The sequence below is a fragment of the Centroberyx affinis genome, unplaced genomic scaffold (genome assembly GCF_046629955.1).
Source record: "Centroberyx affinis isolate AG114_WGS23_722 - 3 ecotype Tasmania unplaced genomic scaffold, CSIRO-AGI_Caff_v1 ptg000688l_1, whole genome shotgun sequence".
Taxonomy (NCBI): Eukaryota; Metazoa; Chordata; class Actinopteri; order Beryciformes; family Berycidae; genus Centroberyx; species Centroberyx affinis.
The window spans coordinates 54007-77546 of NW_027279309.1; the positions used below are offsets into that span (position 1 = coordinate 54007).

The 23540-nt window shown below is 40.6% G+C and overlaps 1 protein-coding gene across 1 annotated transcript in view; it reads left to right on the plus strand.

The window, feature by feature from the left end:
* Positions 1-1041: 1041 nt before the first annotated feature.
* LOC139644007 (protein unc-13 homolog B-like) overlaps positions 1042-23540 on the plus strand; it is an 89054-nt gene continuing 66555 nt past the window's right edge. The window contains exons 1-4 of the mRNA XM_071519353.1: positions 1042-1214; positions 13364-13393; positions 19466-19565; positions 22551-22668. Coding sequence (XP_071375454.1) covers positions 1193-1214; positions 13364-13393; positions 19466-19565; positions 22551-22668 — 270 coding nt within the window. The 5' untranslated portion in view covers positions 1042-1192. The remainder of the gene's footprint in view (positions 1215-13363; positions 13394-19465; positions 19566-22550; positions 22669-23540) is intronic.

Sequence of the window (23540 nt, forward strand, 5' to 3'; positions counted from 1 at the left end):
CACTGGGACAGATTTCTAATGATGAGGTGGTGAACAAGCCAAGTGGAGTTTAGGCTGCAATACAAATATGCCAATAGTTGTTTTTTTTATAATCAAAACAAAGACAATCATATGGAAAAAGAACTGTAGTTTTTATAATAAGAAGTATTAGAATGTACATTAGTACATTACCTACAATAATATCATAGGAGATAAAATATTACTATAAAGTATGACGTTATTATAAACTCATTCAGTACCACCCACTCACAATAAGTCACTATGGGACTATTATAGTGATACCATTGAAGATATATATACAGTATATAAAAATACCATACCATCACATAAACTTACTATAAACTTACTATTTAGTACCACAGACACTCCCTATGGGATTATTGCACAAATATTATGATCATTTTTCTTTTTTTTTTCTTTCACCTGTACTGGCAACAAATTGTTATGCATGAAAAATAAACAAGACACACTGCAAATTATAAAAAACTAAAACAATATCTATACATAAAATAAAAACAAGGACAGCGCTAAAGCAGATTAAGTAGATACACCCTGAGATAGTTCGTTGTAATAATTAACAGCAGACACTTTTCTTACATATTCCAGAGACCGTATTAAAAACATAAAATCAATCAGAAACACATATAGAGGAAATAGAACATTTTTACTTAAGGTTACGAAATTTACCAATCAAGATTAATTCACATTCAAAATACTTGGTGACATCTTTACATTTCATTTTAAGGGTCTTATAAGAGTGTTTGGTCTGTCTGTGAGCTTTGCGTCACCACCTGTTCCTTCAACCTGTCAGAACGGCACCGTTGTCGTTGATTGGTCAGATTTCAGCAGCCTGCCCCGCCCTCCTCGGCAGCACCGCAACCTCATTGGCCACGCCGGACGCCAGTAACAAGTATACCGGGCCCCGCCCTCTTATGTCGGTGCCCTCAGGTTGTTTCGTCGGTTTAACCTAACGAGAGTTTTTAGTCATGGCGTGCCCGTGGCGGGGGGCTGTCGCTCTCTGCCCAAGTCCAGCATCTTCAAACCACCTGTAAACAAGACAAACCGACGAGAAGCCGATGAAGAAAACTAATTTTAAAGACATTATAATGTTACCGCACAGAGTAAATCTCCTCTGAGAGCCTTTGCTAACTGTGAAACTACTGGATTTGTCGCTGCTGGAAGCGCTTTTGCCATGTCTTTACTGTGTGTAAGAGGTAAGTTTTTCTTCATTTCGGTTGGAAACGACAGGTGAATAGACGTGAGGGGAGGTTAGTTTGAGACGTAAAGTGCCGGAGTTTGATTTAGTTTAAACTGATAACTTCTGTGAAATCCCACAAAACAGGTTTAGATAGTCTCATACCCCCCCCAGGGAGGAGAAGTTGTACATTTGTCCGCCGTGATTTTCCGTGTTGAAAAGCTGCTTTCTTCCAGTATTTTCAACTGAAAGCGAATAATACTTGAAGCTGATCTTATAACTATGTTATCCTTATGTTGTTAGAGCCACCAACACTGTACCAGCTGTTAACTCAGAGCTGCCACCGACTTGTGTGCTGACTTGAGATATCACACAATATGAGAAGAAAACAGCAGCTGTTAGCATAATATGTCCATTTGAAATTATCAGTTTACAACAATATAGTTTAAAACTAGAGTTACAGATTGGGTGAGCAACATCAAACTGGTATTAAATGTGTGGAAATCAGGGACCATTTTATTTAACTTTAATTTTGACTTGAAAGATGAACAAAGTTAACCCTCTCGGTGAAGGCAACAGTAATAAAGATGGGGAGACTTGTCAGCTCACTCTGTCTGACAAAGATGAGCAGAGGCATGTCTATCAATAAACGGTTCCCAAACTGGTGTCCCGGGACCCTCAAGGGTCCTTCAGAGGGTTCCCCAGGGTCCCCAGCAAAATGAGGGTTTGATTTCATTGTAAAACTTAAGAGGAGAATGTGTAAGAATGACTTTTTTCTGTCACCTGTAGTATAAGCAGACAAACAGTTTCCTCATATGGGCATCCATGGAATAAAGCCTTTATCGAATGAGGCTCTGTGGACTAAAGCACAGCAGTCAGAGGTTGTTTGACATGAAAAAGTTTGGGGAATCCTTACTCTAACAACCAAAGCACATTAAGCAATCTCCAGATCTGTGACAAGTAGACCAGTGCCCAGCACTTTGATCCAGTGCTGCAAAAAAAAGAGACAGAAAAAAGTTGCAGCCAGCTGAAAGTGGAGCTGCAGGCTTTACTGTTAATTGCACCGTATATGTAGATGTAGGCTAGATGTAGATAAAATGCACATCGGGCTCATGGTTGAAAGTATAAAATAGATTAACATGTACAGTAGTCTTCTGTCTTACTTTAAGAAACATTTGTGTTTCATCAATCCAATATAAGAACCTACTCTTTCACAGGCAAAGTTATCATAACACATGAGTATTTAGGGGATAGGCTGCTTCATGCCAGGCTGTAATGTATACGGTTATTTGTGCATGGAACAATCATCCATTACATATTGTACAGAGTAGGAGCAAATCAAGCTTTAAAAGACCAATGCATATATATTTGTCGAAAGAGTATAATTAGGTTGTGTTATTATTATTATTGCCAATTACTAGTTTGTGTGTTGTCTAGCCTATATAAAAGGTAGTGGAGAGAGCTAGAGAGACCCACTCTCTATCCCTCTATTTCCCTCTATCAAGCTACTTGTAATACTACTTTTGCACAGCCTGCTTCAGTATGCACAAAGAGGGGCTACAAGTTGTATACTTAACTCATTTGCATAAGTGTTTTTTAACCTGGGATAAGATATTTTAGTTTGCCTTTTTTTCTTCTTTTCTTGCCCTTTCGTTTTCCTTTTTCCTTCTGAAAAATTTGATTTTACATTCACAACATTGACATTATCGTTATTTTGCAGCCAGTGTTATGACATAGTGTTCAGGACACATGGACAACAAATAATACATATTAATAATATGTATATAATAATATTACCAAATGATTAAATGCAAAAATTCAGTGTACATCAATAATGCAGTAGTAGGCCTGCTGCAGCATAACTGTCTTGATGTAGCTAGATTGAGCTGCCATATGATGCGTTGTTTCCTATGACAATCAGACTCTATGCTTTTCATAACATTCAATGTTTCAATGCTGTATCATGCTGATTGACCCTTATGCACTGCTATGTTTCTGCTACTTCATACACTTTTGTGTAAATACTGAAAATAGCCCTTGAATAGTGTTTTAAGACTTAAAACTTTTGAAGACTACCTTCCTCAGGATGCTGAACTAATGATTTTTGGTATCTGAAATTGATAGCCTAGCTGGGGAGGAAGTAGGAAACTGTATCTGAAGATAAAGTTTATTTTTTGTGTCAACTAGAAATATAGACATTGTGAAAACTATCTTAGACAGGATTGACCACAAAAATAAATTGGCATGTCACATAAAACCCTCTCAAGACTGAAATACTATTTGGAAACACTTAAATACACTGGGTTTTGTAGATGCAGAATTTCTTTTCCAAAGGTCTGATGTAAAATAAGTCTAAGGAATTGTTCCAAAATATCAACTTATGTCAGAATATAGCAGTACCCATTTATCTTTGAAAGGACAATATTGTCAATAATAACAGTGTATTAATATGTCTGTCAGTCTCCATTCTGGACTGAAGTACCCTTTCCAGTGGCAGCTTGATTACCATCTATCTGCTTGGTGGCTCTTTGATGTCAAATTGATGGCTTCTTACAGAAATGATGCATGAAATATCACTGAGCATTGGAGTCAAAGAGTGAGCAAACTTGTCTTGACAGAGGAGTCTGGATGAAACTTGTACATTAGTCATTCTTTAGAGCTACAATATGCAACTTTTTGTCTAGAGACAGGAATTGTCTGGTTAGTCCCGCCCTCCTCCCCCTCAGCTGGTCAAGTCCCCGCCCCAGCACTTGTCGCTCATCTTGATAAGCTGTCTTCCTTGAAACAGCATCTAGCCTGAGGCTGAGTTAACCAGCATCTGTCTGCTCCTTCGCCTCCACAGGCGAAGGAGCAGGGACAAAAAAAAAAAAAAAAAATGCTGTTTTTGAACACTCTTTCTCTGCTTCACATTTACTGTAGCCTCACTATTCTTTTTTACCTCCAGCAAGGAGGTAATATTTCACCCGCGTCTGTGTTTGTCCGTCCGTTCGTCTGTTAGCAGGATATCTCAAAAAGTTGGGCATGGATTTGCACAAAACTTGGTATGAAGGTTGGCTATGGGCCAAGGAAGATCTGATTAACTTTTCATGTGGATTGGCCAAAAGGGGGTGTGGTGGTGGCCGTGGCACAGCACCAAATGGTGCATGACTTCCTTGTGCCTTGTGGGGTGTTGTCAGATGTGGCGCAGGTCTTTGCTCTACTGAGCACATTTTCTAGTTTCTGACTGCTTTCCACCATTGTTGTTGCTATGGTTTCCCTGTGCCAAACTTACCGCTGGCCACACAGACAAATGGTGTATACCCCAAAACGTCCCGAACACAAAACCAATGCAAAACCAATTTCAGGCAACTGGGGATTTACGTATATGTACACACAGGGTCACACTCAGGGTCACACTCTGACACAGACTGATTTATCATATTTACTTATCCATTTTTCTATGTCCAAAACTTGCATATTGTAGCTTTAAGCAATTCTTAGTACGCCTTTTGTGCCAGGTGTGTATGAGTGAGCTACTGACAGTTTTCTAACATCCTCCTCCCTCTCTTTGATTCTTTGATTGATGCACAACACAGGCAGGTTTTCAGACTCATGCCTCATCACAGACAAGCCTAATAATGTTAAGATAACATACAGATCCCTCCACTCATACCTGTTAACACAGTCAAGCTACCACCTTCTGTCATGCTCTTAAGTTGCTTTAATGTCTTTGCAAAGTTTCCCAAGTTGAATAATGACTATCACAATGTAGATTTTGCCATTAGGTATTGTTGTCATTATGACAGATCCAATTAATTGAAAAAACAAAACAAAAACACAAAAGCAACTACAGTATCTATGTTAAGTAATTGAAATATATTTGAAGACTGATTAAATCTTTTGATATTACACTCTGTAGACTTTCAGATGTGGCACGAATATTAGCAACATAGAGGAGCTTGTGTTTTTCTCTTTCAATCTTTTGGGTATTTAAAGGAAAAATCCACCCTCTAATACTCTTACACTGTTAGATATCATCAATTTATGATGTTCAGTGCAGTCGAGGAGTTATTTTTGGATGAATTGGTGTTGTTAGTGATTTCATATGTTTCCCAGAGTGACTTTCAACAACCCCTAGAGAAGGGATGTGGACGTGTTGCTTTCAGCTGTGGGTTATATGTGTAGGTGGAAAGAGTTTTAGCGGAGCGAGAGTTTTTCCAGGTTAGAAAAAGCGAGTCGTGCCACTTATTTAAAACACAACATGTCTTGTGGCATTGCATTCTGGTCTATAGAGGCTACTGTCGCTGGAGAAATTGGTCTGTCTGCCTTTTCTGTAATGGTTTTCTCCCTGTATGATTGTTGAACGCCGGTGCAAAATAGCTGCTCTAGAAAGAAGCCCTCGCTCTTTCATTCTGAGGGCCTGACACCAAAACCTGACGTTTACCGCTAATGTTTTAGGTAGCTGAAAATATTTCTACTCCATTGTAGCTACACTGGAAATATCTTGAGGTGACATCACGTTTTCTAAACTATTCAGTTACCCACAGGAATAAGAAAAATACACCACAAATAACAAAATGGCCCAGGAATGCAAGGTATATCACCAATAGCTGTTTTTAACAGTATTCAAATATTTTCCTTTAATCTATTTTGGCATTGTTAGCTTTAAAGTCAGTCCCTTGGGAGAACTGTCATGTTTAAGGCTGAAATACAGTTCCACATCCAAGGCTTGCGGTGTCTATGGCGGTGTGAACATTTTATAGTTCTGCGTTGGTGGTTCTACATGGCCTAGATCGCTGAAACGCTACATGGCAGTGTCAAGTTTTTATGACTTTCGTGCTAACAAAGCACAGAAAAAACAACAGTGAAACAGCTTGGTGGACCATTCACAGTTCTTGTGGTCTTGCGTCGCCCTACGTACATTTTTGGTGCACATAAGCTACGACGGCAGCCTCTGCAGGTCACACCGGCACTGTAGACACCTATGGTGACACTTTTAGGCCGAACTATAAATCTGCCTTAACTCATATCCTATACTGAGAGGGTTAAAATGCCAGCCTGAGTTACCTCAGCAGGGTGTTTCAAAGCCTAGAGGCCTGGACGCCTGGGCAGTCTCTAGCTTAGACTTTCCAATACCTATGAGGGCCCTGTCTGAGGATCAGGCTGCACTCTGGCTCTTAAGAGGTTACAAGATCTGAGCTGTAATTAGGAGCCAGATACATCCTTAGAAGTAATAAATCAAGTTTAGAAATCCACTGTAAAACTAACTAAGTGGATAGAGAAGCTAAAGTAGGATGAATATGATGCTGTGACGTGCGTTTAGTGTCAGTCACCAACCCAAACCAGGAAAGAGAAAGACTTCTGGCAGGGAAAAGTTCAGGAAGCAAAAAGGCAAGTCAGGTAACTTGGGCCCATTTCTACTTAAGATAGCTCAGCCTAATAGCTCTAATACACAAGAGTTTAGAGCTTGCACTATATCCATTTATTGATTACTGGCATATCCTGATTTATAGCAGATGAAAGCTGGTAGGAGTTAGAAAGCCCAAAGATAACAGAGAATTGGGTGACAAGGCAGTGGTTGTGTGATTGGCTGATGTTGTGACTCATCCCTTCCCCCGGTAGCCCAGCTTGACAATGTTGTTTATTTATTGCCAGTACAGAACGCTCATCTCCATGGCGATGTCTTTACACAACAGATAAGTGGTTGCCCTTACAAGTGGACACATGGGGGAGAATTACCCAGACCCCTGCTGTGGATCAGGGCAAGGCTGAGTGGACACCTGGCTCACATGGACCCCATGATGCCCCAGTACTGGAGGTGTACAGATGCTTCTGTCAGATAAAAAGATACGCAAGCACTTTATTCACCCAAATGCAATAAACATGGGCGTTCTTGAACATAGACACAATTCCTGAGACTGGAAAGTCGCTGTGGGTACTGCATAATTAGTACAATATATATGGTGTTGAGAATGAGTCCAGACGTTGTGAGAACTTGAAGGGGCAGTCGTAGGAGGGCTAGTTAAGGGTTAGCTGGGTGACAGCTCTTAGGAAGAGGCTTCTGTGGTGATGGGTTGTCTTGGTCTTAATGGACTGGTACATTCTCCCAGAAGTTATGGAAGGAAATGGTTGCCTGTGTGGGCAGGTTGATGGCAGTGCTTCCTGTCCTTTCCACCACCCTGGTGTCATGCAGTTCCTTGATGGAGGGCAGCTGACAGACAATGATCTGCTCAGAAGTGTGGAGTAGAGCTGTCAATATATTATAATATGTCAATATTATCGTTCATCATGTTTCAATAGAATCATATCGTGATGAAGCAATGATATAGAGTTATCATGATCCGATAGTCTGTTGTTTAAGTTAATGATAAACGCCAAATAGTAATTAAAATCTCTCACAAAATTAAACTTGAAACAAATTAGGGATTATTATTTGAAAATCGGCCTAGAGTTTGCGCATACTTTATATGACCATCGATTTCATTATTTAACATGTGATTTTGCATATCTCTGTTGTGTGTTGCGAAAACCTCATATCTCCAATGTTGGTGATTTTCATGGGATTCTCCGACATCCTGGGCTCATAAAACCCTTTCAGTTTCAGTTTACTTCCTAAAAAGTTGACATTTTGGAGATCTATACAGGTTTTCACCCAACAGAGACGACACTTTCACACATGTCGTTATCTCAATAATTTCTTACGATTTATTGGGATATTCATTTCATCCATAAGGCCCAGTACTACGCTGGAGCTTGTTCTCTGAATAGAGCAAGCAGAGTAAAACCAAACTGTGATGGAGGGTTGTTAGGATATTTGTGTGACATCTAAGAAATTAAAGCAAGCTGTGTTTTTGAAAAAAACATCAAAGAATGTTACTGTATCTGGATCTCCTTAGTGGGTAAATAAGGGTTAAATACCATTATTTGCCCAATAACCACAAACTAGCTAATAGATTAAGTCTATATTCAGTGAAAGTATTGAATTGGATCGATACTTGATATTGGCTGATACTTAAGGTTTTGTACAATGTTGGCAATGAAGGTGATGCTGTGACACTGCTGCACAAATTGGTTGGTGATGGTGAATCGGCACCAAGCTACCTAGCATGGAACCTTGATTTCATTGCAGGCTGAACAACATCCACACAGGATGTTGAGGTTTTTTTTTAAACAGCATCAGGGCTTTTGTATGCTAATTGCGCCATTGACATGGGGTTGAATTTGTTTTCCACCTCAATTGAAAGTAGTTCAATACAGTAGTTCTTTGTTCTTTGTTGCGGCACACTCCAGAGCAGTGTGACAAATGTTCAAGCCGTGAATTAAGAGCACACTGGACGCCATGATTAAATCAACTATATTTGCTTGGAGCCTGCTTGGCTGACATTGGCTCTGCTCCAGAGACAGTTGTAGGGAAATCAAGGGGAAATCATTTTTAGACATTAATCACTAGCCTATATAAAGGTTGGGTGGGAAAGAGTGGCCCCATACTATTAAAAGAGACAGAGTGGACGTTGTGAAAGACTGCAGGCAGAGTGGCTGAGTGTAGCTAGAAGCAGAGTAGTGGAATTATGAGAGAAAGAGGGAGAGAGAGCGCTTAGAGATTGTAGGAGTAATCCCCTGGCCATCTGTTGGTCTCTCTCTCTCTCTCTCTCTCTCTCTCTGTCTCCCTCTTTCACTGGCTTGCTTGGCCACAGGCTCCACCTCATTCAGATCCAACAGCCAGCACAAAGCGGAAACACACTACACCTCTAGCAGTGGGAGGTTCTGACATCATTTCCTGTTCCTACCTCCCTGCTTTCTGCCTGAACCATCAGTTATGTCGTTAAATACCTTGAGCTTTTGAATTTTAGTTGGATATTACCAGGCATCTTACGCTATAGGAAAAAGTCTCCACTCCTTTGTCAGTTTACTTAAAACGGTCCATGTTAGTTCGTTAACCATGGTACTTGGGAACCAGCAGAGCTTTGCCATTTGTCTACCAATGGCCTATAGTAATATGAATATTGAGTGCTTTTGAATAGGTCAGTACAATTAGTAAAAAATAAATAAAATGATAAATACATGAGTAATATTCAATATAGATTACTGGAATTTCCAACTCCCAGGATGTAGTAACCAGTTTGCAACCAGTTTTCAACCAGTTTTCATCAATATTATGCAGCCCTACTACTAATGAGAGCAAATCCACAGAGCTAATTAAGGTGGACACAAGCCAGGCCAGTGTCCCAGGGAGCATTATCCTATATTGCACTAGTTAGATGGAAAACTGGATATCCTTTCATCCTTTCATCCTTTCATTTAGAGGCTACCTTAAAACTGTAAGGTTGAGGTTGACTGGAAAAGCAAATTTAAGTTATGTTGAAAGTAGAGCTGCAATGATTAATCAATTAATTGATTAGTTGTCAACCATCGCCAACTATTTTGATAATCGATTAATCGGTTTAAGTAATTTTTTAAGAAAAATAAGTCACAATTCTCTGATTCCAGCTTCTTAAATGTGAATATTTTCTGGTTTCTTTACTCCTCTATGACAGTAAACTGAATATCTTTGGGTTGTGGACAAAACAAGATATTTGAGGACGTCATCTTGGGCTTTGGGAAACACTGATCGACATTTTTCACCATTTTCTGACATTTTATAGACCAAACAACTAATCGATTAATCGAGAAAATAATCGACAGATTAATCGACAATGAAAATAATTGTTAGTTGCAGCCCTAGTTGAAAGGGGAAATATTTCAGCTTTACCATCCTCAAATGTATATTTCTACAACAGATGTTGAGCTTGTCAAAAGTCACCTTGGCGTCTAAGTAGGAACACAAAAGTAGACCGTCTTATGATATGCAGTTTTGTTGCATTTCATTGTTTTGTTGGAATAATATTAATAGGATTATTTGTGATTTCCCAGTAAGTTTGACAGTTTCAAATTTCTTATTTTTGAATTTGTAAAGTAGCTGAAATAGACTGGCTTTTTTAAACTGCTACAGTGTGAATGCATTCGTGATCACATAGGAGGCTTCTTTCTCATGCTCAGACGCAAAGCACAACTGTGCGCGTCGCAAGTAACAGAGAGAGCAAGAACTCAAAGGACACAAGGAGCGTTACATCATTCTCGTTGCTATCCTTAGATGGCTAACCTGAAGTAAGAAAGGGGATAACGTTGTTGAAAATAAAACTGGACAAGAGAAAGTTAGCCTGTTCTGGAAGGATGTGAGTACATGACATCCTTCCCCTCATCTTATCAAATAGGTCTACCTAGATAGAGGATAGAGCCTGGATAGTTTCATGGGCTATTTTTGCATAACGTGATACACGACATGGCTAAATTTGAGACATGTTCAACTTGTAGCACCCAGGGGAGCACGAGCCCAAAACGTGCTGGGTCCAAAAACGCACACCTGCTGTGACCAAACCATTTAATACAATTGGAAAAAAAATTGCAGGTACATTCAAAAAAATGATCACGGCCTTATGTGTGATAGCTGAACATGAGCAAAGCACAGTAACACTTGAATTCAATTCATTCAGCTTCTTTAACCTTGCTGGCTGCTGAACCTTCTGTTGATACCTCATGATAAATTTAATGAATGAGTTGTGAGTTTGTTTGAGAAAAGTCACAACCATGTGATAAGTCATCAGGTGAGTACACAGCAAATATGATTAAAAGAGCTGGCGGGTTGATAGGGTAACTGCGTAACTGGCCCTGCCAAATAGTGAGCTAAACATCCTCTGAAGCAACGGAGGGCCCAATACAGGGAATGATAAGCATCGGTTTCCACTATAATGGCCCCCTGGTTTATTGCCCTCTGCACTGTTTACCGCCGCCCCAGATAACGTCATGCAAATTGGGACATAAGGCCATCGTGCCAGCTCATATGCCCCGGTGACAATGAGACAGAAAAGCCTCAGTGGAAAGACAAGAAAACTCACACAGTCACACTCTCCCTCTCCCTCCGTTTCCACTGCTCCCTTTCCGCTTTCACACGAGGTATGTAAAACAGGAAACGCTTCAGAAGAAGGGACACATTGTGTGTGTTTTTTTAATGATAAAGAATTTCCTCTCTGTTTCCCTTTGCTGTCCACTAAAAGGTCAACATTAGAAAAAGTTTTCTAACATGCATGTACCTGCAATTATATGCGTTCTTTAACTTAAATATACAAATAAACCACTACTATTACTGCCACACCCAGCGCTTGTTCTTTCTTTAGGGTCACTGATGTTTGCTGTGGATTTTCTGATTCAGCCATATAATCAACAGCAACGTTTCAAACAACAAAGAAGGCAGAGCAAATGGTAGCTCCTTCTTCCCCTTAGTTTTTTTTTCTAAATGTGTACAGAAGGAAGAGAGGGGATATTACATGCAAATATGAAAAACATGTCATTTGCGCTACCATCATCCAATCCTGCCCATCTGCCATCCCAGGCTCCAGAGGTTTAGTATATGCCTGAACACACAACCCTGCAACCGCAATCACAATTAATCCCCTACAAAGCACTTCACAATCCCATAACCATTATTGTATAGATAAAGCAAAGGGCTAAAGTTGGACAGTCTAAAAATAAACCAAAATGCACCAGCAAACTGTTTTTTCCCCCCCTCAAAGCCAAAATTTAGAGGTTTTAGGAAAAGACCATGGCTGTTGTAGCCAGCCATTTAGCATTTTGTTTTGATATCGTACTAACCATCTGCCCCAGTTCAGTCTTGGCCATTGTTCATGGCTGTTTGTTAGCTACCAGCTGTTGTGCTTTGTGATGCAGCATTGTCTGTATGGTTTTTTATAGTATTAAGCTTAGTGTTTATGCTTAGTCTTTCAAATAAAGGGCATTTTTCAACTGGGGTTAAATGTGGTTATTAACCTGTATACAGTTTTCCAGATACTCATATCCCATTTAGGGTCGTCTGTACAAAGTGTAGCCTATATATGTATCTTTATATCCTGATCCAAATACTCCCATATACATACCATAACACAGTGGGGTCCAGTCATGTGTGATGGAGAGCCAAGAGTCTGCAGGATTTCCTTCCAGCCACAACAGCAGGTGATTTCACTGATTAACACACCTTCAACCAGAGAGGAGGAACTAATTAATGAGATCAACTGGTGTAGTCCTCAGTTGGAAGGAAAACCTGCAGACTCTTGGCACTCCATGGCACATGTTTGGACACCGCTGCCACAACACATTACTCTGAATAGACTGTGAAAGCCAAGATTAAGTAGGATAAAGAATTTTCATGCCTTAGTATCTCAGCTAATATTGACATAACCTAGTTACCAGTGTATGAATATGAGGTTCTAACAGCTGTTGGGATAAATGGGATATGATATTTAAATGTGACGAATACCTGAGGATCCCAAAATATACAACTGTACAAACTGCATAAGAATAAAATTGCACATGTCAACCTAATCTAAATTCTAAGATGTTGCTCTAGCAGAGGTTAGGATTATGGGCCCGGTGCCAGAGAGGTTTTCTGGATGGGCTGCCTTCGTATGGGAGTGGATTGTGTGTCAAGAGATTGACTGAAAAAGATTAGTGCTCTGTTGAGAGAGTTAATATGAAAGAGTAGTTAAAGAGGAATGGTGAAATGGGCAGGAAGAGTAAGCTATTTTCATGATAAAGTCATGAGTTACATACAGTGTTAAGTTTACTAGTTTTTCTCATCATAAAGCCGCCAAAATAGGCAGAATGGGTCATTAAATGATCAAATAAACATTTGGCTGTTTGTATTTTCATAAAATTTCAGCCAGTGCTGCCCACAAAAAGAGTCAATTCATTCGTGACACACTAGACATGTTTTCCTGTTCTCATGGACGACAAAACATGTGAGGCTGTTGATGTGTTTGTGTGATTCAGGTGTCATGACTCATCAACACGTGTGTAGTTTGTCTGCATATCAATGAATTCATCAGGCCACAATAACACGAGATCCTGTCCATTTTCCCCATGGCCGGGCAGTGCTCATGCCCAAATAATGTAGCATGTATGGCTTGTTTTTCTTCCCTGGTTCACCAATGTACTTGCACCAAGATCTGAATTAACGTCACCTTTCTATCTGTCAATCAACTTATGAATAAAGTACTGCTAAAGCGAAATTACATGATATCATGTCAGTGGATACAAAATGAACTGATTTACTTAACCTTTTCACAGCTAATCATTGTTTTCTTTTTTTTTGTTTTACAGTGAAAAAAGCCAAGCTCCAAGGACCTCCAGGTGAGTACTTTTGATTTATAACCTAACAACCAATCATTTTAGCTCCTGGACCCATATTCATAAACCGTCTGCCTGATAACATCTACGAATACTTATTATGATCGTCTTGTCTGGTCACGCAACCTTCCATTCTGTACTCTAAATCTTCCCAGATCTAGCATATTTTAACACCTAAATTTACAAGTGACAGTTTTCAGATCACTACTAATTTGCTTTTTGGAACCAGGCCAGTGCACCCATTTCTCTTGTAGGTTAATCAGTCAAATTCTGGCAAGTCACCGAGGCCAGGTTGATTTTGCGTTACGTAATCCTGTGTCCTTCTAGGCTAGCCCATGTACAGGTGAGCTTAGATCGGTGGCTGCTAAGTCCAAATCCCCATGCCCTCCACCTAAGCAAATCCCTCTAGTGTTTAGCCTCACGGCTATCCTTAAGCCCGGTGACGCTTCTGGCCAGAGCAGGCAGCAGCAACGGCAGAAAGTCACAGAGGCTTTGGATCTGGCGGTGGCGTTTCACTCTCGTTCTTTTAAGTCCCCACCTGACCCCTGTATTAGCCAGGGGAAAAACTGCTAGAGTTAATTATACAGAAAATCTCTACATTTGTTCAGCCTAATTCTTCTTAGCCCCTCCCCCATCAACGAAACACAATGATTTTGTTTGGTTTCTGCATTGTCAGAAAAGCGGCTCTACTGTGGTGTCTCATTCCTTGGAGATATTGAATTTTGGCTGTAAGCCTCTGCTACCCTCCTCCCTCCCCTTGGCCTTACCGCCTGTGACACCTGCCCCAGAGCAAACACTCAGGTATAATTCAGTTAAGCCTGTGGTCTGCCGTAGGACAAATGTAAACACCAGTCGCTTTTTGGCTACAGGGCCAAGTAGGATTAGTCAGGCCCAGGGCAAACTCAGAGTCTTACATGAGTTTCAAAACATTGTATATATTAATTTTCATCTATAGCTTAACAGGGCAGTAGCAGCTACTTGCTCCCTTGGGTCCTAAGAAGTGTCATAAAGCAAAATCTCTTCTTCCACCACTTGTCCTGGTGCAAACGTAAGTCCTCATGCCAAGATTTTATTTAGGCCTTGTTAGCAAAGTAAATCACTAGGCTTTTTCTTTTTCATACAGATTTTGAAAATGTTTGAAGAGTGAGTACCTCAGGCTACAGCTTAACAAACAGTTATTTCTGGGCAACACAAAGCAAAAGGAGACATGGAAATTTTGATTTAGAAGAAAATGATCGACCAATGTCATAAGTCAGTTGTGAAGATATTTAATATAATACTGAATATATGATTACATTGAAATGGTTCTCTATTCATTGCACTGAGCACTTTTTAGCACATTTTGCACTTCAGCCAGGCATGTTTCAGTATATATACGGTACATATAACTCAAATTGCTACTGATCCTGGCCGGATGATGGCTATTGTTATGGATCAATATCTTGTGATGCTTCACCAACATCGATTACATTACATCTATGCCATGCACTAGTGTACAGATTTGCACTTGTTCTTCTGTTTAATTCTGAGAAAGCTTGAGATTGCATTCCTACATTTCTTCTCATCAGTTTGCCATTATGTCGTTTCCATTCCCATGTGCCCCTGTGGCTCATGGGTATTCACATTCTCATAAGGAGCAAAGTCAGTTAGGAATTGGCCCTTTGTCTGTTTATTCAGGGTCAATGAATGAATCAATAAAGATGTCACGGTTATCGACTATTCCTCTGTCCTCTTGCTAACCCTACTGTAACTTGCCCTGTATAAGGAGGTGTGTGACGTGCGTGTGACTTATAGGAAGAGCCCTCAAAGTTTACATAGGGCTGGTCTGTGATGTGTGTTTGTATTGTGCTTTCACCACGCCTTGCACTGGATCGTTTTTTAGGCCTTGCTGAAATCTTGCATCATCTTGTCTCTGGAGAAAATGGGTCGAGCTCAAGTTGACCTTCAACAGGCCAGCAGCCGGCTGTCTTATTTTCCACTGATTGTCATAGGAAACTGAGGCTTGATAAGGGCTGTGTGTCGCTGGATCTCTGTGTGTGTGTGTGTGTGTGTCTGTGTGTATATGTGTGCCTGCCCACAGGTTTTCTGTCTAAGCTGAAGTATTTTGATAGTTTTTTGTTTAAGAACAGACCAGCCTTTCAACAGAACTATGGTTAGGTGCCAAAATACACATCCAACAAATACCTTTCCCTTTAAATTCAATACAGCACTCAAATTAGCTGTTCCCAGTAACAGTGGAAAAGGTCTTCAATAGATATGTCTTCTGTTACATGCAACATTGATGAGTGGTCTGAATTTTAAATGTCGGTCTTCCAACTGCCTGCGTTTTCCTGACTAATTTATTGAAAAACTCATCATCCATCAATAATGAATGGAGATACTTGACTGAGGCATCAGAGGTGAGTGGGAGGTTCATAGGCAGTGAGTACTGAGCACTGCACTGTCTCAAAACACGGACGTGGCAAGAAGGCTACATCATCCCACAATGCACTTCAACAACACTTCTTGACAACACACTGACAGATGTGCCTTGTGTGCTGTCTTTGTGTGTGTTGGCGTGGATGTGTGTATGTGTCCACATGCAGTGTTTTCTTTAGGGATGAAATGATACGCTTATCTCACGATACAATTCGATACATGATATGGGGTTCACAATTCGATAAAACCACGATGCGATGTAATAAAAAAAAAGTTGACTACAATGTCTGACTGTGCAGAATTATGTTTATTTCAGAGCCACAAATCTTTCAAGCAATGGCATTGGCTTGCTAGAATGTAAAGTAAAGCAATGTTAAAATGTCATCACAAAGTGCATATAATATAATTTTGATAGAGAGCATGTGAAATTGTGATGGGCAACCATGTCATTTGTGATTACTACAGCAGAATAAAATAGAGCTAATATTGCAATTCATTTTTCTGCCCCACAATATGTATTGTCACATTTCTGTATTGTCATATATTGAATATCATCCCACGTAGGGCTTTGGACAGTCCTCACTTAAAATACTTGAGGTTCAAATTAGGGTTAGGTATAGGTTAGATTAAGGCATTTAGTGTTAGTATAGTGACGTGTGTGCGCGTGTGTGTGCATGCTTTGTGTTATTCCAGGCAGTTATTACTGCTTCCTTCCTAATGGTGTAGATAGTATCAGTCTTGTGGTGGATGAGGCAGCGCCTCCTGTGAAAAGACTACAGCCACTAAGTGGCTCTGATCTAATCCATACATCCTCTTCCCTTATCTCATCACCCTTGTTCAGGGGAGCCGGCCTGAGTGTGGCACAAAGCATGGACTATCTAATTAGGGAAAGGCTTGAGCATCCCCCAGGCTCCTTTGTAATAACGGCTGTGTTTTGTCACTACTGTCCTCTCGAGACACTAATTAGGCCTGTGTCTTGTCACTCCAGGGACAGGCATGTTAGACAGTAGTGTCAGTGAGTGTCACATCTGGGAAACCGCAGGGTACCTTTAATACGGCTCTCTGGGCCTAAAATGATCTGCATTCATGTTGTGTCTCACTGGAATGTTGTAAGGATCCCACCTGTGTCAACTCTTTGCAGTCTCATTGTGTCAAGTGTCAAGAGGTCTGTTTACCTATCTGGCTGCTGTGTTAAAGGCTATGTGCATGGTAAAGTCAATGTTTCAATTTGTCACCAGGGAAACCAGGAAAAACTTTGTTTAGTGTGGTCAGGTGACTAGTCTACAAAGGACAGCTGATGCCTATCTTTTATTTCCCATAGACCAAAAGCTGGATGTAGCCAATAGTGTGAGTGTGTGTGTGTGTGTGTGTGTGTGTCTGGACCTACACATGCATGCGCAAGACACATGCATTTCTTATTATTGGGTAAAGTCGAATCATGGCAGTGGCCTGGTGTGGCGGATCTTATTTTACGGTTTACCAGTATGCATCAACACAAAGCTATACACTTCTACAATACTGTCATCCATAAATATAAAAATTGAGATTTGAGTTGAAACGTTGATCTCCATGGGGAAATGTATTTATTGAATTTAAAGGATAAGGTATTTGTTGGATGTGTATATTGGCACCTAACCATAGTTCTGTTGAAAATCTGGTCTGTTTTTAAACAAAAACAAAACAAACAATCATAATACTTCAGCTTAGACAGAAAATCTGTGGGCAGGCACACATACAGAGACACACAGATACAGATACTCACACACACACACACACACACACACAACACACACACACACAAACAAACAGAACAAACAGAAAATGGATGATTATAGACACTTTTAAATTAAACTGGCATTGATTCATTGGCATTGGCATTGATAATACCATTACAAAACCGTATACTGTCAAAACCAATAACATATTTGCCAATATGTTCGTCATACAACTTTACATGTTGCCAATCTAAGCCCCTCCTCCAGCTGCTGTCCCAGCCAGGCGGGGGGGTTGGCATCATGGTGCTGCAGGGGGGCAGTCACAGGGAGGACCACCGGGGGCGTGGGGCCGGTGACTCCCAGAGCAAAACTGAGCGTATCAGCACGCACGTGTAGACGCACCCTCGCCCCACTGCAGGAAATGAAAAGTGGTGGTTATGTCACGGGCCGTATAATCCCACCCCCCCTCCACCCCCCCCAAGGCTGGCAGCTGGTGCAGAGGCTTGCTGTGGTGCTGCTGCTATGCTGCACTACTGGCTCCCATGTGAGACGAGGCTGACGGAGAACGCTGGGTGTGAAAGTTGTCTATACAGACTGACAAGCCATGCAAATAGGCAAATCCTTTTCCATCCATATTCCAGCCACTAGTTCTAGTGCCGCTATGTCACTGATGTAGCACAGTTCTCTTATGGCAAAAATGGTGACCTAGTAATTCGGTAGTAGAGCGCACACCCATAAAAAGGTGCAAACCATCGGTCCAGGGTCAGAATAAACAAATAATGAAAGTTGCACACTTCTCGCCATACAAAATATTTGTATCAAGAAGTCATATTGCCGAAACATGTTGGTGATGTAAAATAGATATTTTTATATGTTTTGGCTATTCTTGCCAATTACACTGTGACTACAATGCAGTATAGATTTAAGAGTTTCACCATAAACATATAGACCCAAATGGCCATCTCAGACAGGTTCATCAAATACAGCTTCCACCATCACCTTTGACCTAATATAGCCTTGATTTCAGTCTTGATGGTATAAGGGATGACGCAGACCTTTTCAGCAGAAGGAACAGGTCAGGAGCATCCTCCATCTCCCTACATCACCAGCTGACATGCTCCCTCTGTTGCATAGGGGCGGAGGGCAAGCACTAGGACTACGTCTGAGAGACGTTGTGTTTTAGAGCGGCTGCAGCTAGCTAGGAGAAGCGGATCAGGCAGCGGATCCTGCGGCTGTGTGTGCTGTGCAGGGTTGGCTCTCATCAGAGATTAACAGGGTCAGTTTGCTGGCCTGTCCTGGCCTGGCTTGACACGGCAGGGGGAGGGGAGATTTATCTGCTTTCACTCTCACTAGAGCTCCTGATGTCATTTTCCCAACACAAAGCCAAAGCCGAACTGGCCTAGTTAGCATTACTCTTATCAGTTGTAGGCTAACGTCTGATCTCCCGCCTGTTTTATGAGCTGTGTGCCATCTCATAAGGCACTTCTAGAGTTTGCTTTTTGGCCCAGTTTTCCATTTATGTCTGAGAGTCTGCAGAGTGATGCTGATATATAAACACTGTACTAATAATTTAAATTCAATTCAGTGTGCTTTATTGGCATAACAGTTTACAAACAATATTGCCAAAGCATGTAACAAGAGATTAATCATCAATTAGCCAACATTTCAGAAAATGAATCCCATCCCCTCCCATGTATCATTGTGTGTGTGTGTATGTGTGTGTGTGTGTGTGTGTGTGTGTGTGTGTGTGTGTGTGTGTATAACTAATATTTAACTATATCATAACTAATATAACTTCTCGATTTTCTCATTGTTTTCTTTGGAGTTGTCATGCTCAGTACTGTCCCAAATACAATCATTTAGTGAACTGTCGGTGTATTACAAACACCTCACTGTGAGTATATCTGATTTACAGCATGATCTCCCTCTTCTTCTGTTTCAGACAAGTTCAACACCTACGTGACGCTGAAGGTGCAGAATGTCAAAAGCACAACGATCACTGTGCGGGGGGAGCAGCCATGTTGGGAACAGGATTTCATGTTGTAAGTACACAGACGCCTCACGCTCATGGTGGAATCATACTACAAGATTTCTTGAACAAATACAATTTAATCACTTTAATCACCAACTACAATAAATGAAATAAATATGCCCTCATAAGCTAACAGTAGTGGAACAACTTGGTACCTTTATGCCCTGTACGCTGGGCATATTTTCATGACAATCTCTCCCACAGAGCATCTTTCAACACTGAGAACACAAATGTGAGAATTGTCAATATTTAAGAGCTTTAGGAAGCACACACCTCTGCTGCTTGTGAGTCATACCAGCTTGGGAAAAATTTCTCATCCTCCCTATTAGAGCTGAAAAAAATATTGAAATCGCAATCTGAACTTCTGCAATTTCCAAATCGCAGAGGCTGCAATTATTTCCTTAAGAGAGAGGGGCGTCCAAAATGGATTTCTGAACAAGGTGTTGTAGAGCTGCAGGTAATCTTTGGTCCATGAATCAAGTACAATATTGGTGAAAACCTTTCATCAGACTCAAACTCAGTATATTCTGCACACTGACATGTTTTTTTTTTAAACAAAATCACTTTTCTTTAAACAATTTTAAAGTTATGACAAGAAAAACGTGTGATGATATGAATCACGGTTTAAATCGCAATTGCAATATTCTGTCAAATAATCGCAATTTGTGAATTTTTTGTGAATATTGTTCAGCCCTACTCCCTATGTAGTCCCCTTCACAGGCCCTGATTATAGCTCAGGCAATACCTGTCTTAAAACAACATATGGAACTAAGACACACAGACTCTAGAAACACTACAGGAACTGTGAAAGAACAGAGGATAGAGAGAGGTTTGTTTTATTTTGCTCCACCCTCAGTACCCGCCTACTGCCTATCAGTGAAATTATGTCTTCTTTCCTAGCTGAGGACATGTGAACTCTTTCTAGGAAAGACACTTGTCACACAGCTGTTCATTTCCTCCTTCCTCCTTGCAATTCATTAGTTTAATTTCCTCATTTCCAGTGAAAGGTATCTATGGTGACAAGAGCGAGTCAATACGTTGTTGCATGCGTGCCGTTGTTTGTCTTTTGTGAACTCCCTCTTTGTGATGATGTTTGTTTTTCCAGGCCTTCATCCTCCTGCTGTCCATTAATGATGTGACTCCTATGTGTAATTCAGCATTACACATCATTCAGCAATGTTTCCAGCAAATGTTCAGCACCACCTGTTACAACAAATTATTTTTATCAAATACTAGGCGGCCAGTTTGGGTGAAATCTGGAGTTACAATCATGGGGAATTCCAAATGTCCCAGCTATGTGCTTTTCAAAAAGTCAGCTGAAACCTGCTGCTGACCTGAAGCTGACTCTACTGGATTTTTATCTACGGTTGAAAAGATGTTATGTTGTCTGTGGATATTATCTACATGGATACAATCTAGAAGCTTTACCTGCCTATCACCTGTTGAATAGTTGTTATCAATCAGTCATTAGCATTGTTGATTAGCATGATGTTGATGCTTTGGCTGTCATAGTTTTCTTCAACAATTACGATACTTGTTCGATGCTGTTCACAAAAACAAACACATTTTTTTTTTTAATTAAAGTGATTACTTCATTCTATAGTGATCGGCATCTGTTACCTATATCCAACTTTTTGCGTCAGGAATTGTAGAAAGACATTGCTTATGTCTCGCAGAGAGAATGTCCGCTCACCCCCGCTGCACCGTGAATGGGAGGCTATAATCAAAGCTTAATGCATTTCTAAATGCTGCTTTTACACAAGAGTGGGCCCCCAGGCTTCTATTAAGTTCCTCAGTTTGTACTGCACAAAGTGGCATTAAAGCAATGTCCAAATGACTGATCAAGCGTAGACTCTCACCACATCTTGTTGAGATAAGTACTCACTTTGAGGTGGGCTTTTGCTAATTGATTCTAATCAATAAGAGAACAAAAGTGGATTTACACTCTGTGGTGCATATGGGAAATGATCTTGCGCTTTCTTTGTGCTTGAATAAAAATGGCAGCCAAATGACTCTTGAGCAAAAATAAGATGTTGAGGAATCCTCTACAACGTTTACTTGAGCGTTATTTGCAAATTGATAAAACATAGAAACAGAATGATACAAGCAAAAACAGAGTGATGAAATACTATGTTAAAAAAACACAGAAAGGAGGGATGCAGTCACTACTCGGTGCAGCTGATGCTAAAAAACAAACAAACAAGGGGCTCATAAAAACACGTCCCCTCAAAACAATCAACAGAACAACAACAAAAAATCAAGATGACTGGATAATAGAATCTAAATGGCAACAGAAACAACAGAGGTGTCACAGTCGAAAACGGTGACTGTGTGATTTTAATACCACGGAACATTAACATATTGGTGCTATTTCGTCTGTGCCATTTGGTGTGAATGCATGGTTTAGAAAGCCTTTATCTCTGCACCTGGACTCCCTGACACCATGGATACTCAGCCCACTGCACTTCTCTCAATTAGCTGCTCTCTTTGATTATCTTTTCTCTCATCTTCCTTTTGTTTGTGCTGTCGATAGTTGTAAACTGCCACAGATGAGATTATGCAAATGCCCTTGTCATGCGGCTCCTTTCAAAATGGATATGCCGTTTTATTGCTGTCATCAAGCTGTTTGGAGCCTTTTGAATAGAATATTAAATGGCAAAACAAGGGTGGAATGCATTATGACAGCTAATGCACAGAAAGAGAGGAAGTGGCCTTTGTTGGCAGCCAGTAGCAGGGCCTAACACTAATTATGTTGAAATTTCTGGTTCATTCAGTGTGAACTGAATGACACATCTGAAACTTACTTTTTTTCCTCTACAATAAAGCTACAGAATGAGCTTCTCTTTTTATTCTGAAAGCACAGACCCAGACTGTATAATAATTGTTTCTCTCTTTGTTTCACTGACATTTTCCCATGCTGTTTATCAGAAAGAATGACTCATCATTGAAGGTTGACATTGCTTGATGTCTGAATGTTTTGTTTGGCTCTTCCCAGCGAGATCAACCGGCTGGACCTTGGGCTCATCGTAGAGGTGTGGAACAAAGGCCTCATCTGGGACACGATGGTCGGGACGGCCTGGATCCCCCTCAAGAGTATCCGGCAGTCAGAGGAGGTTAGACAGAGAATACTAAAATATACATACAGATCTGTTAAAAGTAAAAGTGTCATGCTTTTCTGCAGAGTTGCTTGCATGAGGAGCAGCAAACATTTGGAGGGTTTCGTTCCCTTGCTGCTTGAGGAAGAGTGCTTTACTCAAAATGCATTGTATCAGCGGGCTGCATACAGTAGCCTGTTTGCTTTTATTGTAATGCTGTATATATGTGTACTGGACATAATAAATAGCTTTCCTGCGTCATTCATTGGTTTCCCCTCCGCACCTTTTATACCACCTTTTTTACCTTTTTCCCAAATAGCGGATCTCATCTTGTAATGAAACTTCACTTTGAACAAAATATCCTTTTTGGTTCTAAGAGTATGGTTTAACTTTGGGTGTTAGGGCAGCAGGGTGGCATTGTGGAGACCACTATTTCACCAGAGGACTTGGGTTCGAGCCCCCTTAACAGCAAGCTTTCATCCTGCTGAAGTGTCCTCGAGCAAGACAATGAATCCCAGCCGGCTTCATGGGTGCTGTACTGTAGCTGATCTCTCGCAAATAAAATATCTCATTATTAAAGAGATATCTCACTTTGGTAGAGTAGTTTAATTATTTTTTTAGAATGCAGACCTCATAGAAGTTCTGATGCAGTGAAGCTCAAATATTATTTACCTTGGGAGATACGTTTACCCCTAGCTTGCAGGCTTTTTCCCCTGATTTCTGTATTTGGAACTTAGTATGATAGAAACTCTAGTTTCAGTATTATATTACTTCTTTAAAGGCAGGAGTCTGCACACAGAACAAAAGGTTACCTGAGTCGACTTTGCATTGGTTGCATATAAGCCAGAAGAGTAATTTTGGTGATGTTTTCAAACTGAAATGATGGTGTC